At 41.4% G+C, this 15,544-nt stretch overlaps 1 protein-coding gene across 2 annotated transcripts in view; it reads left to right on the forward strand.

Annotated features, from left to right (window-relative positions):
* Positions 1-15,429, forward strand: part of LOC105540607 (glutathione S-transferase A1) — a 31,635-nt gene extending 16,206 nt beyond the window's left edge. The window contains exons 1-7 of one of the 2 annotated variants that reach the window (XM_011981307.1): positions 3,653-3,734; positions 8,195-8,311; positions 9,879-9,930; positions 10,804-10,936; positions 12,855-12,996; positions 14,148-14,279; positions 15,164-15,429. In XM_011981307.1, coding sequence (XP_011836697.1) covers positions 8,225-8,311; positions 9,879-9,930; positions 10,804-10,936; positions 12,855-12,996; positions 14,148-14,279; positions 15,164-15,286 — 669 coding nt within the window. In that variant the 5' untranslated portion in view covers positions 3,653-3,734; positions 8,195-8,224 and the 3' untranslated portion in view covers positions 15,287-15,429. Of the gene's footprint in view, positions 1-3,652; positions 3,735-8,194; positions 8,312-9,878; positions 9,931-10,803; positions 10,937-12,854; positions 12,997-14,147; positions 14,280-15,163 lie in introns of those variants that run through there. The other variant, XM_011981308.1, reaches the window with a different exon arrangement.
* The last annotated feature ends 115 nt before the right edge of the window (positions 15,430-15,544 follow it).

Here is a 15,544-nt window from a genome sequence, read left to right on the forward strand (position 1 = left end):
AGAAATGTTTTATGAACTTACATACACCAAGGATCTAAATAGCAAAGTTAACATTTTATCTTTGCTTTATCACGTCAGTCACTACACCCCTGTTTGCCTCAATCAAAAATTTTTTTTTTTTTTTTTTTTTTGCATTTCAAAGTAAGTTGCAGACATCTTTGCAGTTCACTCCGGGACACAGTGGCATACAGATTATAGCATAGTGAAAGCAGTAAGAACCAACATTGCAAGAAAGAGGATGAAATAAAGTTCACCCAGGCTTATTTCAGATCCCAGAGCAGGAAATGAGGAGAGCAGATAAGGAGAAATGAGGATTCTGAAAGAGTCTACTCCTGGGAGAAGCGTGCTGTCATGAAGGTGGAGTCACTGTCCAAGAGAGACTGGAGAGAGATAGAGTGTAAAGCCACTGAACACCAGGGCTGCATGCTGTAGGGCCTGGGGCAGACAGAACAAGCTGCAAAAGGGGATAAGCCCCCGGCCCACGTGGAAGATGCAAGCTGGGTGGGTGCTGTGGATGCCACAGCTGATGTGGAATGAGAAAAGAAGATGGGAGCCTGGGCTCCAACCAAGAAGTGAGCAGAGCCACACTTCTTACTCTCTCACTGAATCAGGGAACATGGAGAAAGGTCTGGATCTTCACACCTGCACAGTAGGGAAACAGAGGTGGGAGAGGGAGAGCCAGGCTGGACAAACTCAGGGAGAAGCAGAGGCCCCAGCCTCACTGCACATGTGTTCCTAACCTGATTCCTCCAATTCTCCAGGTGTTGAAGAGCCATGGACAAGACTACCTCATTGGCAACAAGCTGTGCCGGGCTGATATTCACCTGGTGGCACTTCTCTACCATGTGGAAGAGTTTGACTCCAGCCTCACCTCCAGCTTCCCTCTGCTGAAGGTGACCCATTTCCCAGTCCTCAAAAGGCAGCTCCTCATCTCCCACCTTGGTATCTAGTATACGGGCACTTGGACTGGCCACATTCTGACCCCAGCCTTCTACAGGCCTTCAGGACCCCCCATGTCTCCAAAATGAGGTTTCAGGTCCTGATTCTGAGGCATAGAAATTCCTCTTGTGATGCCAAGGAAATTTGATGTGCATACTACCCCAAGAAGAACATTTCACTTTTTATAATGCTAAGGACCCAGGGCCCAGCATCTCTCCTCATCCCTGTATTTCACTGTGGTTTTTCCTCCTGAGTTCTCTGTGACGCCCTTTATCCCAATATGCTCTTGTCTTCCCACACCAAGCGTGTCTGAGCGGGGCCCTTTCCATCTGGTTCCTTCTTTGGGCTCTGGCTCCTGCTGCCAGATCATTGTGTTCCTTGAGCACAGCTCTCCCAACACGCTGCTCCCCAACGCTATATCTCTCTATGGGAAAAAGTGGCCCCATGGTTTGTCTTTCACATTTTCTATTTCCATTTCTAACTCAATTTTCCCATATCTTCACTTCTTCTGCTTAGAGACTGATCTGTGCTGATATCTCACAGGCACATGGTTCTTTCTCGTCTTCTACAAGAGCCATGAATATACAAGATTCAAGTATAAGAAAGAGGGTAGGAAGACTGAACTGAATAAAGTCTTAAAGACATTGTTTGGGAAATGCTAGTGAGCTGCATGTTCTTCCTCTTATCTTCATCTCTCACTTAGTGGCCATTTCTGCCTCCATACTGGTGCTGATAGAAGGAACTCAGTTGGTCTTTGTGTAGGAGGGACTCAGATTCCCTGGGTTGTGTTAATGGTGGTGTCAGCCCTTGGCTTCAGTCTAAGGCTGTGCTTTTTGCATTGCCGGGCCTGAAAATCAGAATCAGCAAACTCCCCACAGTGAAGAAGTTTTTGCAGCCTGGCAGCCTGAGGAAGTTTCCCATAGATGCAAAAGGTTTAGAAGAAGCAAAGAAGATTTTCAAGGTTCGATAAAGCAGGTATGGATGCCAAGAACATGCAATACAAATATTCTAAAGTTTATAACAATAAATTGCTTTATCTAAATGTTGGTTGTGGCTATTGTGAAGTTAATAAACATTTTTAAAATTATATGCTAATTACATAGTAAAACGTCCATGACCAGATTTAGTTAAAATCGATTTATTTTCATTAGTATCTGATATGAAATCAGATTTCCAATCTTCCCACAAATTTTCTTGGAATTAAAAATTCAGTAAAAACGTAAAATGTAGACTATGTGAGTTGTTTGACTTGTTCAAGAATTGTCCTCTAACATTTGTCAAATGGCCTGTCAAAAAGTCAGGGGTAGAAATTTTCTCCTGACAATCTGCACAAGAAAACAATTACCATTCTGGGGAATAGTAAAATGAAATTTTCTTTTTTTCCTGGACATCTGTTTTATTTCTGATGAAAACACTTTTTCTTATGCATTTTCAAACAACCATTCTGTCTGCTGTGGATCCCTCAGTTTTCTAGGAGGTGAGGAAATACTGAAGAGCAAACAGACCCACCCTCTGCTCTCAGGCCACCCTGTTGTCCCTTACAGGCGTGTGTTCCTGGCTCATCCTCACTCTACTCCTCAAGGCTCCATGCGGCCCCAGGCATGAGCCTTCCCTCAGTTCCCTCAGTGCCACTCAGGCCTGGGCTGCCAAGATACAGATGGTATATGTGAATTACACATAAGTAACTATATGCAACATCATTTTTCTCTGGTGCGTCATTGTGCCAACGTGCTTGGATTAGAAGTGATTTCCAGGAATCCTTTCCTGCGTCTTCTAGCTTCTGGGGGCTCTTGGCCTTTCTTGACTTTCATGGATCATGACCACATCACTCTAATTTCTGCCTCTCTCTTCCAGCACATCACCCTCTGTGTCTCGTGTCTTTTCTTCTCTCTGTGGTGAGGACAATTGTCATTGGATTTGGGGCCTTTCCAGATATGCCAAGAAGACCTCATCTCAAATTCTTTTACTTCACTACATCTGCAAAAAGTCTTTTTCCAAATTAGATCAAGTTCACAGGGTCTAGGGATTTCTATATGGACCTATCTTTCTTGGAGGCCAACAAAACGCCCTGCATGTTACAGATGAAGAAAGATTATTTGCAATTGATGAATCCAGGTGATGGATACTTTCAGATTTGTTACATTATGGGCAATTTGAGTGGCGTAAAGAGGAAAGCACATGCAAATAGGGTTCCCGGATTTGGCAGATAAAATACAGGACACTCACCTAAATGTGAATTTCAGATAAGCAATAAAGAATATTTCAGTATAATCAGGTTTCATACCATATTTGGAAATAGCTATAACTAAAAAATTATTGATTGTTTGCCTGAAATTCACATTGACATGGATGTCCTATATTTTATTTGTCAACCCAGTAAGTAAAGGGTGGCATCAGCTTGCCCTTCACAGGCAAACCCCCCAGCTATGCTCACAATAGAGATTTTTCAGTTGCCATAGTCTTTGCATCCAACTCATGAAAACAAGTGTCTTTAAAAAGCCAGTTTCTGCTGACTTGCAAAAAGAGCAAAATCCAGGTGAAATGTATTGTTTAAACTTTAATTGCCAACCTTGATATGGAACATATTAACCAGTTTCTTCTGATAAGCAGATCACTTACTCATGTCTTAGAATCCAGTAGGTGGTCCCTTGGCCATGAAATGTGTGGGAGTTGCTTTTCCGTAACTTGACCCTTCTTTCAGTGGGAGGGAACTATTGAAAGGAACAACAAGCTTATAAATACATTAGGACCTGGAAGTCAGTTGACCAGCCACGACAGTGACAGCGTTTAACAAAGTAAGTACTGATCTTATAAATCTCTCTATATTGCCTCAGACTCTCCTCTCTAGCCTCCTAGAAAAATATGCTAGTATGTGTCCTTAAGACAAGAAAAAGTCTGTTTTTACTCATATCGTGCCATCTTTGTGTGTTTGGGTGACAGTTCAAGAATTGTTTATTTCTTTTCTGTTGGATACATCTTTAGAGAAATGTAAAAATGAAGAATTTAGAAAACCAGGGCCTCAGCGTTTAATGGTATGGGAAACAATGACATGAGGGAAAAAAAGAAATGATAGTAATTTAAACAATCTGAGAATAATCAGTGCTGGAAGAAGTGGCAATGTATGCAAAAATTTCTTTCTCTATATAAGTAGTCAACACACAATTGTAAATTGTGACACTGTAATACTATATTGGCTGTGAAAATTTAAAACTAAGGTTTTTTATAATTAGAGTAAATTAGTTTGAATGTCAGGGGAACTAGATTCCAATTGAGCCTTTGCCACTAATTAGCTCGACGACAAGTCATATTCTGTCCCTGGAGTTCTACCGACTCCTGGCCAATCTAGAGGATAGCTAAGAAAGAGACTCTGACTGTTGCTGCCCTTTGGACTATGTAATTCTTTGTATGGAGATCTGACCTGCCCACTCTAGGATGTTTCTAGGTATCCCTGCCCTCTACCTACCTGATTTGTAGCCCCCTCTCCCTCCTTGCAGATGTGACAACCCAAAATGTCTCTAGACCTTGTTCAGTGTCCTCTGGAGCAGAGAAGCCAAATCCCCCTGGTTGAGAACCAAGGGACTACATGACCTCATGGGACTAAGCAAGGCTGTGTTACTGATGTGCCCCACTGCTTGGACATTCACTGAAAACTTCCTGTTAATCCTCATGAACTGATTAATGAATATCATTAACCTCTGTACAGGAGCTAAAAAGCAAAGAGAGAGAGAAAGAAACAGAGAGCCATCATACGACAGATTTCATATAAGTCTGGATTCATATGAAATCTTATTCCTATTAGAGTTCTATGGACAAAATATAGAGAACCAGAGAAATGGATACAAGATAGATGATAGATGATGAAGAGACAGATTACAGAGAGATAGATAGGTAGAACGACTGACAGATGAAATAACACATATATGGATGAATAGACAGAGATTATGAATAGATACATATACATAGACAGTTGTTTGGTAAAATAATTGATGCATAGATAGATCAAAGAAAGAGGATCCATGGGTTACTTAATGTGTCCAGAGACTCACCCATCTTCCAAGCACTGGGACCAGAGCAAACACCCATTGCTGAGTTCCTACTATGAATTTTTTGTACATTATCTCATTTAACTTTCTCAACAACCTACAAAACTAGAAATAACTACCTCTATTCTAAGGAGAGAAAATTGAGGCTCAGAGATTAAACAACCTACTGCGTTTATGAATCTCATAATGGGAGGAGTCGTGATTTATCTCATTCTCCCTTCTCTCTGATAAGAAACAGTATCATTGGGACAAACTCAGAGATGTAACTCTTTTAATTTACTCCTGGAATTATGAGAGCTTACATTCCGTTAAAACAAGCCCATTTTTAATTGACGTAAATACAGTTATACTAGTCTTCAACTCACTCTGGATTTTAGGTTGTCAAAGTAGAAAAAGGCACACTTTTATTAATTTTTTCTTCCAAGCAAGCCCCTGAAAAGTTGCTCACAGGAGGAACTCAGGAATTAGATGTTCCCGTCTCACCCTCTCCTTCCAACATTTAGTTGGCTAATATACTCTGAATAGGAAAATATAAAACAACTTCTCAGAGAGGAGCTGAGAGCTAGGTTATGGGGTGGAGTGGAAAAGCTCTGGACCTGCAATCAGAAGTTCAGGCTGACCCAGCACTCACCAAGTGTGCAGCATGGGACAGGTGCTTTAGCTCTCTGAGACTCAGTGTGCCCATCTTTAATTCAGATAATAGGAGCCATTTCCCAGGGTTGTTGCAGAAGGTAGACACACTCCCTAGATATTGACCATGAATGAGCAGCATGTGTGTGTGACCCGTGGCAAATCCTTGAGCTCTCTGGTTCTCATTTTCTGTTGACCCAACAAAGCTCAATGGTAACCTATGTCCCAGTCTTAGCCTGACCCTTGGAAACCTCACATTGAGAAAGTGGTATGTTAGTTATCAGCAGGAGTGTTGTGATAAAATATTAGGTAAGATAAAATTTCATTTCCTTTTCAAACATGATCCTCAATCAATGGCTAAGAGAGTTTAGTGTGGGGATTGGAATTACAACACTGTGAACTCTAGTCCATAACAGTTAAACAAGCACACCCCACGCTTTCCTGTGAACTTCACTCTCCCTTTCATTCTGCTGAATTACGCTATTTCCATTTCCCAAGTTACTTTAATTTACTCCTGGAGTTATCATAGAAAGTACAATGTCAAAATATCTAATTACAAAACAGGTGAGTTGATTCAGTATGATTTCAAATAATTCTTTACTTTCCAAAGGTTGAACTATTGACTCCCATATTTTAAAATGTAGACATTTAAAAGATTTTGATGCCTAATTTAGTCATACATACTGTTTTACAAATACATTAGTTGAGGCCAGGTGCGGTGGCTCATTCCTGTAATCCTAGCACTTTGGGAGGCTGAGGCGAGTGGATCACCTGAGGTCTGGCATTCAAGACCAGACTGGCCAACATGCTGAAACCCTGTCTCCACTAAAAATACAAAATTATCCGGGTGTGGTGGAAGGTGCCTCTAATCCCAGCTACTCGGGAGGCTGAGGCATAAGAATCACTTGAACCTGAGAAGCTGAGGTTGCAGTGAGTCAAGATCGCACCCTTGCATACAGCCTGGGCAAAAACAGTGAAACTCCATCTCAAAAAAAAAATAATATTTAATAAATACATTAGTTGTTAAAAGCAAGTATATTTTTGTTCCACACTCAGCAACCACAAAACTTTGCAAGAAGAATCTTAATGTTTAATAACAGAGCTGGGAGTTTGGACAGAAAATGGAACTGTTCCTAAGTCCTGGCACTGGAACTCCTGCTTTCAGTGAGTCCTGTGTCTTTCCATTCACATTCATGATACAATTAGTTGCATCTGTCCCTGCAGCCACTGGTTTTCATTCTCTGATACTCTGCTATGTTCCACCTCCCAAACAGCCTGGGATAGAGCAAGGGCTATCAAACTTCACTGATGAGTCCAGTCAATTTACCTCTAACCATTTACAATGACCATGTGAGCATGCACACATGCAGACATCCATACACACAACATGCAGATAACTGAAACTAACAACTCATGAAATATTACTTACCCTTCAGCATGTCATGCTCGCTGATATTTTCTATTATATTCTTTTCTATTTTATTTTTTAAAGTAATGCGGTTTCACAATCTGCTGAAAGATTACCATGCATATTTGAGAAACACTAACATAGAAAATAAGATTCAGTCTTTGGTTTTTAATAGCAGTGAGTCTGCATCCCAGATCCATCATTTACTCTGAGCAAGTTACTTTAAAAACCTCAGTATCCTCAAATGTAAAATGAGAATAACAACAGCATTCACCTTAGGTGATTTTTGTAGGATAAAATGAAGAGAAGTTTAGAAGAATGACAGTGTGTGACTGACATTGAACAAATGCTAGCTCCTTCCATATCCTACAAAGTTAATGCAGCAAATCTCTTCTTCCAGATTATAAAACAAAATACCCCCCATAAAGTTAGAATACAGAATTCCAAAAGAAGCAAGGGATTAGCATTCATTGTCTGTTGAAATAATTTGGATCTTCTAGCTACAGTGAAACAAGTCTGAGGCCTAATTTCTGGTTTTGATCAAATGCAGTCTCACAGCCAAAGACCTGAAGAGTGACTTAGCTCCCTGCCGGTCCTCCCTATCAGTGACATCCTCTGGTTTCATGGCCAGTTCATGGATTCCCAGGGCCTTCACCCAGCTGGCCTCCAGGCATGCCTTCATTTTAGTCCTTGGTGTAGATATTCATGTCTATCACCAACCGGAGTGTGACTGTGAACATTGTATTTCTCTGATGTTCCATTTCATTAACTAAAATATGGAGATAACAACCATTTCATGGGACTATAAGGAGGGTTAAAGATATAAAATATTAAAAGGGACTAGCATTGAGGAAGGATCATTAGGAAGTTTTCAATAAATATTAGTCCTTTAATTCTTCCTCTTCCCATTAACTCCTATACATGTATTATTACCACATACTCTCACCTCTTAGGCTGCCAAGAAAAGTCACAGTTAGCCAATGAAGACGTGAGATTGGTTTGCTGGAATCTGAGGGTGGCCACTGTTGGGTAACAATCTGAACCAAAAAAAATTCCAGGAACTCCTCCAAACAAGTCATGAAGAAGGCAGGTTCTTCTTCAGTATTATGGGTGGTTTTCAACCAAAAGTACATTTTTTTATTCTATGGCTTCAATTATTCATTCATTCATTCAGACTTAGAGAAACCTCCAGAAGACTGCTATCATGGCAGAGAAACCCAAGCTCCACTACTTCAATGCACGGGGCAGAATGGAGTCCACCCGGTGGCTCCTGGCTGCAGCTGGAGTAGAGGTAGGTTCTGAGTTAGGTCACCTTAAGTTGGATTTAAAATTGTGTTATCACATGCTTTTCCCACAGAAACTATGAGATGATTACTAACTGAAGCATTGTGCCTTAAATAAAAATGGACTGTAATTAAGAAAAAGATGAACAGATTTGACCTAGTAATTCTTAAAATTTCTTCTCATCTAAAGGCATACATATTAAAATACATTTAAGAAACTAATCACAAAGTGTAGAACTTAAGTGGATTAGAATTTAAACAAAGTGTAAAAAATAATTTATGGCATTTACACAACAATTAGAAATATGAATATTGATTAAATATTTGATGACATGGAAGAATTATTGTTAATATTTCATGTGTGATGATGTACTATGGCTATCTTTAGAATACTTAATGTGTTTTAGGAAAACACATTGAAGTATTTAAGGATTAATCATACGGATCTGGGATTTCTATGGAATTATTACAAGAGGAGAAGTAGGTGGGCCTACAGATGAAACCATATTGGTTTTGATTGATAATTACTGATTCTAGGTGAGAAGCATAAGGAGAATCATTATGCTTTTCTATTTATATTTATTCATGTTCATAATTTCTACAATAAAAAATAAAAATGCATAACATTTTAGAGGTAATTAGAGGTTGTAATTAGAGGTAAAAACGCAAACTACACATGAGAGATGCAAGGGAGTGTATCGTAACAAATTACCTTTTAAAGATTGACTACATTCATAGAAATTATTTGGTTGAGCACTTACTAATTCCAGGTCCTGTACTAGGTCATGGAAATAGACAGTGAAGAAGATAGACACAGTCCCTGCCCTGGGGCGGCCTACATGTCTATGAGGATGCAGAGAAATAAACACGTGGTTAAAACGAGGTGGGGAAGCTTCTAGATTACACAAGCATTCCCCAGTGCCACAAAACTACATCAGAAACTAGGAGTTTTCATTAAAAATAATATTAGTGTGGGACTCTCATTCCTTTATTAAATTGACAATTTTACCCTATCGTGTCTTACGAACTTCAGAAGAGAAAATTACAGTTGCAAGTGTTAAAGCTGTGTAACAGCGGTGACCTATTTCACCCTTAGCAGGGTTCCTGAGAAGTGGGGCGATACAAATTACAGCAGAGGCTCCTTGGTGGCAGAATATTTGATGGCCATTAGCCCATGGCACGCCCCATGCTGGGGACACACAAGGTTGTGGTCTAATCTCACGTGGAGACACAGGCTTTCCTAAGATATGACAACACCATAACTCGGAGAACTGCTCAGTGCCTTTTCTCCAGTGATGTCCCCTCTCAAAACATGACCTAATCATAGACATTCATGAGATCAGGGTGAAGGTGAAGTGACTTAGAAGATTGAGTAGCTATGTGCTGTGACCCATGCACTTCTCTCAATGATTTAGGTCTAAATTTCCAAGTGGCCATGACCAGTCCCCTCTGGGTACCCTGCCAAACTCAGAAATCTTATATTCTCCAAATTATGCACCAGATAGGGGCCATCCAAGGCCACAAGTCTATAACAGAATGAACTAACAAGAACCCATTTGCTGTGTCTGCTTCCAGTTTGAAGAGATATATCTAAAATCTGCAGAAGATTTGGACAAGTTAAGAAATGGTAAGATCAATCTCTAAGTGCCTCTGATGAGGGTATCTAGTAGAAGGTACAAGGGGATGTTTGAGCAGCCGGCAATGTCTATGTGTATGGGGCCTGATATTTGGACATGGTGCAGAGAGAGAAAGTGGTTAAGATGGAAGGGATGTGGCTCCTTGATCAAGTCTGGCAACTCTCTCCAGGCTAAAAGGACCAGACCTCTCAGAGTGTTTGCCACAGGAACAATCTCCTGCACCCTGAGAAAGCCCTTTTTTGCTTTCGTGCTTGGGGCACCAGGAATGAGCTGTGGTCATCAGCACAGGATCCCATACAGCCCTCCCCATCCAAGCACATGCAAGAACATGCATTAGATGAAAGGAAGAGAAACAGATGTGGCCAGTGTCTTGAGTTTTTTCTCTCACGGAGGGGGCATGACAAGGTAACACTGCAGCACTATTGCAGACTTTGAAGAGCACAGAAAGGGACCCTTACATAAAAAGCTCTCAGAACCTGCCTTAAATGTCACAAACACCATGAGACTTACTCTGGGAACTTCCTGTTTTAAATGGCATCTTGTTGCCAGTCCTATTGTAACTTGTCCCAACCTCTTCCTAAAATATTCATGAAGGTAAATCAACACAAAAATCACTTGAACCTGGGAGGCAGAGGTTATAGTGAGCTAAGATCATGCCACCCCACTCCAGCCTGGGCGACAGAATGATACTCTGTCTCAAAAAAATAAAAATAATAATAATAAAAGCTGTTTCAAGTGAAGTCTTACTAGACAATAATTTCTTTTTCATTTTACGAATTTAGTCATTTCCACAACCATTTTTTTCATCCTGAAAGTCTGGGTTTCATAGACATTTCACTCTCCTTTTCTTCTTCCTTCTAAAGATGGGAGTTTGATGTTCCAGCAAGTGCCAATGGTTGAGATTGACGGGATGAAGCTGGTGCAGACCAGAGCCATTCTCAACTACATTGCCAGCAAATACAACCTCTACGGGAAAGACATAAAGGAGAGAGCCCTGTACGGTATATTTTCTGTTCTTCCATCCACAGAGAACACAGAATGATTTAGGTCCTTCCTTGAGTGGGTAGGACCATGGCCGGGCATCATGACCAACACCTGGCTGGGCCTTGGGCGAGTACACTGGGGTCCAGTATTGAAGAGTATTGAAGAGTCCATGGAGATGAGGGAATAGTGAACATGGGGTGGGTTCAGGCAAGGGTGATTCTAGAAGAGGATGCAGTCCATAGATCCAGCACCTCATGGTGATTTCCAAACACGGATGAAACATGAACTGAGGAGGATGGAGAATCACAATTCCAGGTGCTCAGGACTTCAGAGGCTGGACTCCAGCCAACAGCTTAGGACAGGCATAGAATATTTGAGAGTCTGTAGATGAAGGACTGGGGAGGGAAAGCTGCAAAGACACCAAATCTTAGGTCCCAGTAACTCCAAGAATGATGACCAGGAACCTAAATTACCAACCAATTATATCAACTGGAATACTTGAGCAGAGCTAGTAGAGGCTGCCACCCCACCAAGGATGCTGGGGTTACCTTGACACATGGTTAGAAGGCCAAAACATCCAGTTTGATTCAATACCAGCAAAATCAAGGGGTCTTCTTGCTGTTGTGATCAGACTGCATGATTCCAAATAAATCCTGAATGAAACTGCTGGCAGCTCCTCAAAAACTTTAATATAGTATTACCAATGACCCCGCAGTTCCTCTAACAGGCATATCCCCAAACAATCAAAAATACATTTTTTACATAAACGAATAATGCAAATAACAATACTCATAGTATTCAAAAAGTAGAAACAACCCAAATATTCATCAATCAATAAATGGAGGAGAAAATGTGCCTTAGCCATGCAATGGAAAGATATTTGGTCATGAAAAGGAATGAAGTACCAATGCATGCTACAAGATGGTTAAACCATAAGACATGTTACATAAAACAAACAAGACACAGAAGGCCACGTACTATAGGATTCTTTTCATATGAAATGTCCAGATATTCAAATCCATAGAGGTAGAAAGTAGATTAGTGGTTACTTGGAGCTAAAGAAGTGGGGCGTGGAGAAAAACAAAGAATACTGCTAATAGTACAGATGTCCTTATCAGTGTGATAAAAATAATTCTGGAATTAGACTGTGGTTATTTTTACAGATTTCTGTGAATGCATCAAAAACCACTCAATAGTGTAATATAACTGGTGGCAATTATCGTATGTGAATATGCATCAATAAAGCTCTTGTTTAAAAAGTATTGTGAAACTCCAGTTTGACACAAAAGAAGAAAAGTTTGCACTGGTTGTAACTGTATAGAGAATTTCACCAGGGAAGGGGATTCTTAGGTGGGGTCTCAAGAAAGGCACATATGGCTAGAGTTGGGCAACAGCACATGGAGAGGGCTGTGGAAACGTGTTTCATGGGTGTAATTGGAAGAACTGTTAATATGGGGCATAGAAGGAGCTCTAGGAGATGTAAACTGATGAGAGAGGATGAGGAATTTGGCTGAGATGGCCAGGGACTCTCTTAGGATTACTTAGGAAGCAGGTCTTTGGCCATTTGACTCACACTAAGTCCATTCACAGAACAAGCCACAACGGAGATGATAAATCTTGGCACAGCAACAGTGGGTACTGGCAGTGATTCCACGGATTTCTCTCATGTCTGTGACCACCGATGCTCTTTTTCCTGTATTAGGTCATGTGCGTAACAAAATTTAGAGATCTGTTTACCTCGATAGGTTGTTTTAATAAATAAATGTTAATATACCTGTAAAAATCAGAGCATAATGACTAGACTCTGAAAAGCACTCACTGGAGGTGAATTATTTTGCCATCACCTGTTACTCTACTCTCTTAGGTTTTTATAAACCTATGAAATCTAAGGCAAAAAGTATTTGACCATTTGGTTGTTTTGGTCTTTTAGGATTGATATGTATACAGAAGGTATAGCAGATTTGGGTGAAATGATCCTCCTTCTGCCCATATGTCCACCTGAGGAAAAAGATGCCAAAATTGCCTTGATCAAAGAAAAAACAAAAAATCGCTACTTCTCTGCCTTTGAAAAAGTAAGTGAAACTGTTCAGTGTTTTGGGGAACTGAGTTTAGAGGCCAGTAGAAAAATAGTGGCTGGGCATTCCTGGGGCCACTGACCTTCACTTTCAGTGAGACTTCCTGAACACCAATGCAGGACTCTGACTCTCAAGGCATTTTATGAAAATAGGCTTGGAGAAACAATTTTATCACGATACCCACACTATAATTTTCCAGTAAACTTTTAATTTACTGAACCCCAACATGGAATTACCTTTTCAACAAAATCTTGTGTTCATAAGTAGAACGTGGGCTGTGGAAGGCTCTGGACCACACTAGAGGTTGCTGTTGAGTCTATGGAACCCCATGGACTTTGATTGAAGACGAACATGATGAAAGTGATCCATCAGAAAGCATTCTGGCACCATATGCAGGAAGACAGGAGACCGATTGCCCAACCAGAGAATACTGTAGTGTTTCAGAGATGGGTATTTTTTAGAAGGAGAGTGATCGTGGGATGCAGAGGAAGATTTTGTAAAATGCATTATATAGTAAGTTGTAGACAACAGTGCAGTTCACCTGTAAACGCTTCAGCTTGCAGATTATAACATAGTGCCAGTCAGGAGTGAGAGTCAATGCTGTAAGAAAGATGATGAATTCAGGTTCACCCAGGTTTACTACAGATCCCAGGGAGACAGAGCAGGGAATGAGGAGAGCAGACAAGGAGAAATGAGGACTCTGAAATAGTCTCCTTCTGGGGGAAGAGTGTTGTCATGAAGGTGGAGTCGCTGTCCAAGGGAGGTTGGAGAGGGAGAAAGCAGAATGTAGAGCCGCGTCCTGAATGTGAGGGCTCCACACTGTAGAGCCTGGGGCAGACAGAACATGTGGCGGCAGGTGCTGTGCCCCTGGCCCATTTGGAAGAAACAAGCTGGGTGGGTGTTGTAGATGCCACAACGATGTGGAATAAGAAGAGAAAATGGGAGCGTGGGCTCCAACTGAGGAGTGAGCAGAGTCACATTTCTTACTCTCTCATTCATTCAGATAATGTGGAGAAAGCTCTGGATCTCTGCACCCATGCAGTAAGGCAACAGAGGTGAGGAAAGTCAGGCTGGAGAGGCTCTGAAAGAAGCAGGGGTCCCAGCCTGGGTGGGCATGTGTTCCTGATCTGATTCCCCCAATTCTCCAGGTCTTAAAGAGCCATGGACAAGACTACCTTGTTGGCAACAAGCTGAGCCGGGCTGACATTCACCTGGTGGAACTTCTCTACTACGTGGAAGAGCTTGACTCCAGCCTTATCTCCAGCTTCCCTCTGCTGAAGGTGACCCATTTCACAGCCCAGAGAGGCAGCCCCACATCTCCCATCTTGGGATCTTGTATCTGGGCCCTGGGACTGTCCAAGTTTTGACGCCAGCCTTCTCCAGGCCTTCAGTGCCCCAAGGTCTCCAAAATGAGTTTCCAGACTCCAATTTTGAGGAATGAAAACACTTTTGTTATGGAAAGGAAATTTGTGGTGCATGCTACCCCACAGAGAGTATTTTGCCTTTTATTCTGGAAAGAACCCAGGGCCCAGCATCCTCCCCATCCCTCTGTTTCAATGTGGTTTCTGTTTCTGAATTCTCTGTGATGTCCTTTATCCCACACGTGCACTTGTCTTCCCTCACTGAGTCGCTCTGAGCAGGACCCTTTCCATCTGGTTTTCTCCCTGGGCTCTGGCTCCTGCAGTCAGACATTGTGTTCCTCTCTGCACAGCTCTCCAGCACTCTGCCCCCGACACTGTATCGCTCACTGAGAAAAGGTGGTCCCATGGTTTGTCTTTATATTTTCTATAGCTATTCCCTTTCCCAACTAATTTCCCCTTATTTTTACTTCTGCTTAGAGACTGATCTGTGTTGATATCTCACAGGCATATTATTTTTTCTTGTCTTATATGAGAGCCACTAATCTGCAGGATTAATACGTAAGGAGAAATATAGGGATGACTGAACTGATTAAAACTTAAAGACGTCTTTGGGGAAAATAAAGTGAGCTACATGTTCTTCTTCTGATCTTCATTTCTCACTGGGTGTCTGTTTCTGCCTCCATGCTGGCGCTGATGGAGGGGACTCGCTTGATTTTTGGCAGGAGGGGTCAGATTCCCTGGGTGGTATTAATGGTGGTGGCAGGCCTTGGCTTCACTCTGAGGCTGTGCTTTATGAATTACAGGCCCTGAAAACCAGAATCAGCAACCTGCCCACGGTGAAGAAGTTTCTGCAGCCTGGCAGCCCCAGGAAGCCTCCCATGGATGCAAAATCTTTAGAAGAAGCAAGAAAGATTTTCAGGTTTTAGTAAAGCAGCCATGGAGGCCAAGAACTTGTAAGACCGGTATTCTAAAGTTTGCAACAATAAACTGCTTTACCTAAGTGTTGATTGTGCCTATTGTGAAGCTAATGAACTCTTTCCAATTACATGCCGATTAAATAATACAGCTCTTATTCGTCCACTTAGTTAAAATTGATTTGCTTTCATTAGGATCTGATGTGAATTCAGATTTCCAATCTCCTCCTAACCTACCACTTCCTTGGAATTAAAAATTCAGTAAAAAAA

The sequence above is a fragment of the Mandrillus leucophaeus genome, unplaced genomic scaffold, assembly GCF_000951045.1.
Source record: "Mandrillus leucophaeus isolate KB7577 unplaced genomic scaffold, Mleu.le_1.0 Scaffold223, whole genome shotgun sequence".
NCBI lineage: Eukaryota > Metazoa > Chordata > Mammalia > Primates > Cercopithecidae > Mandrillus > Mandrillus leucophaeus.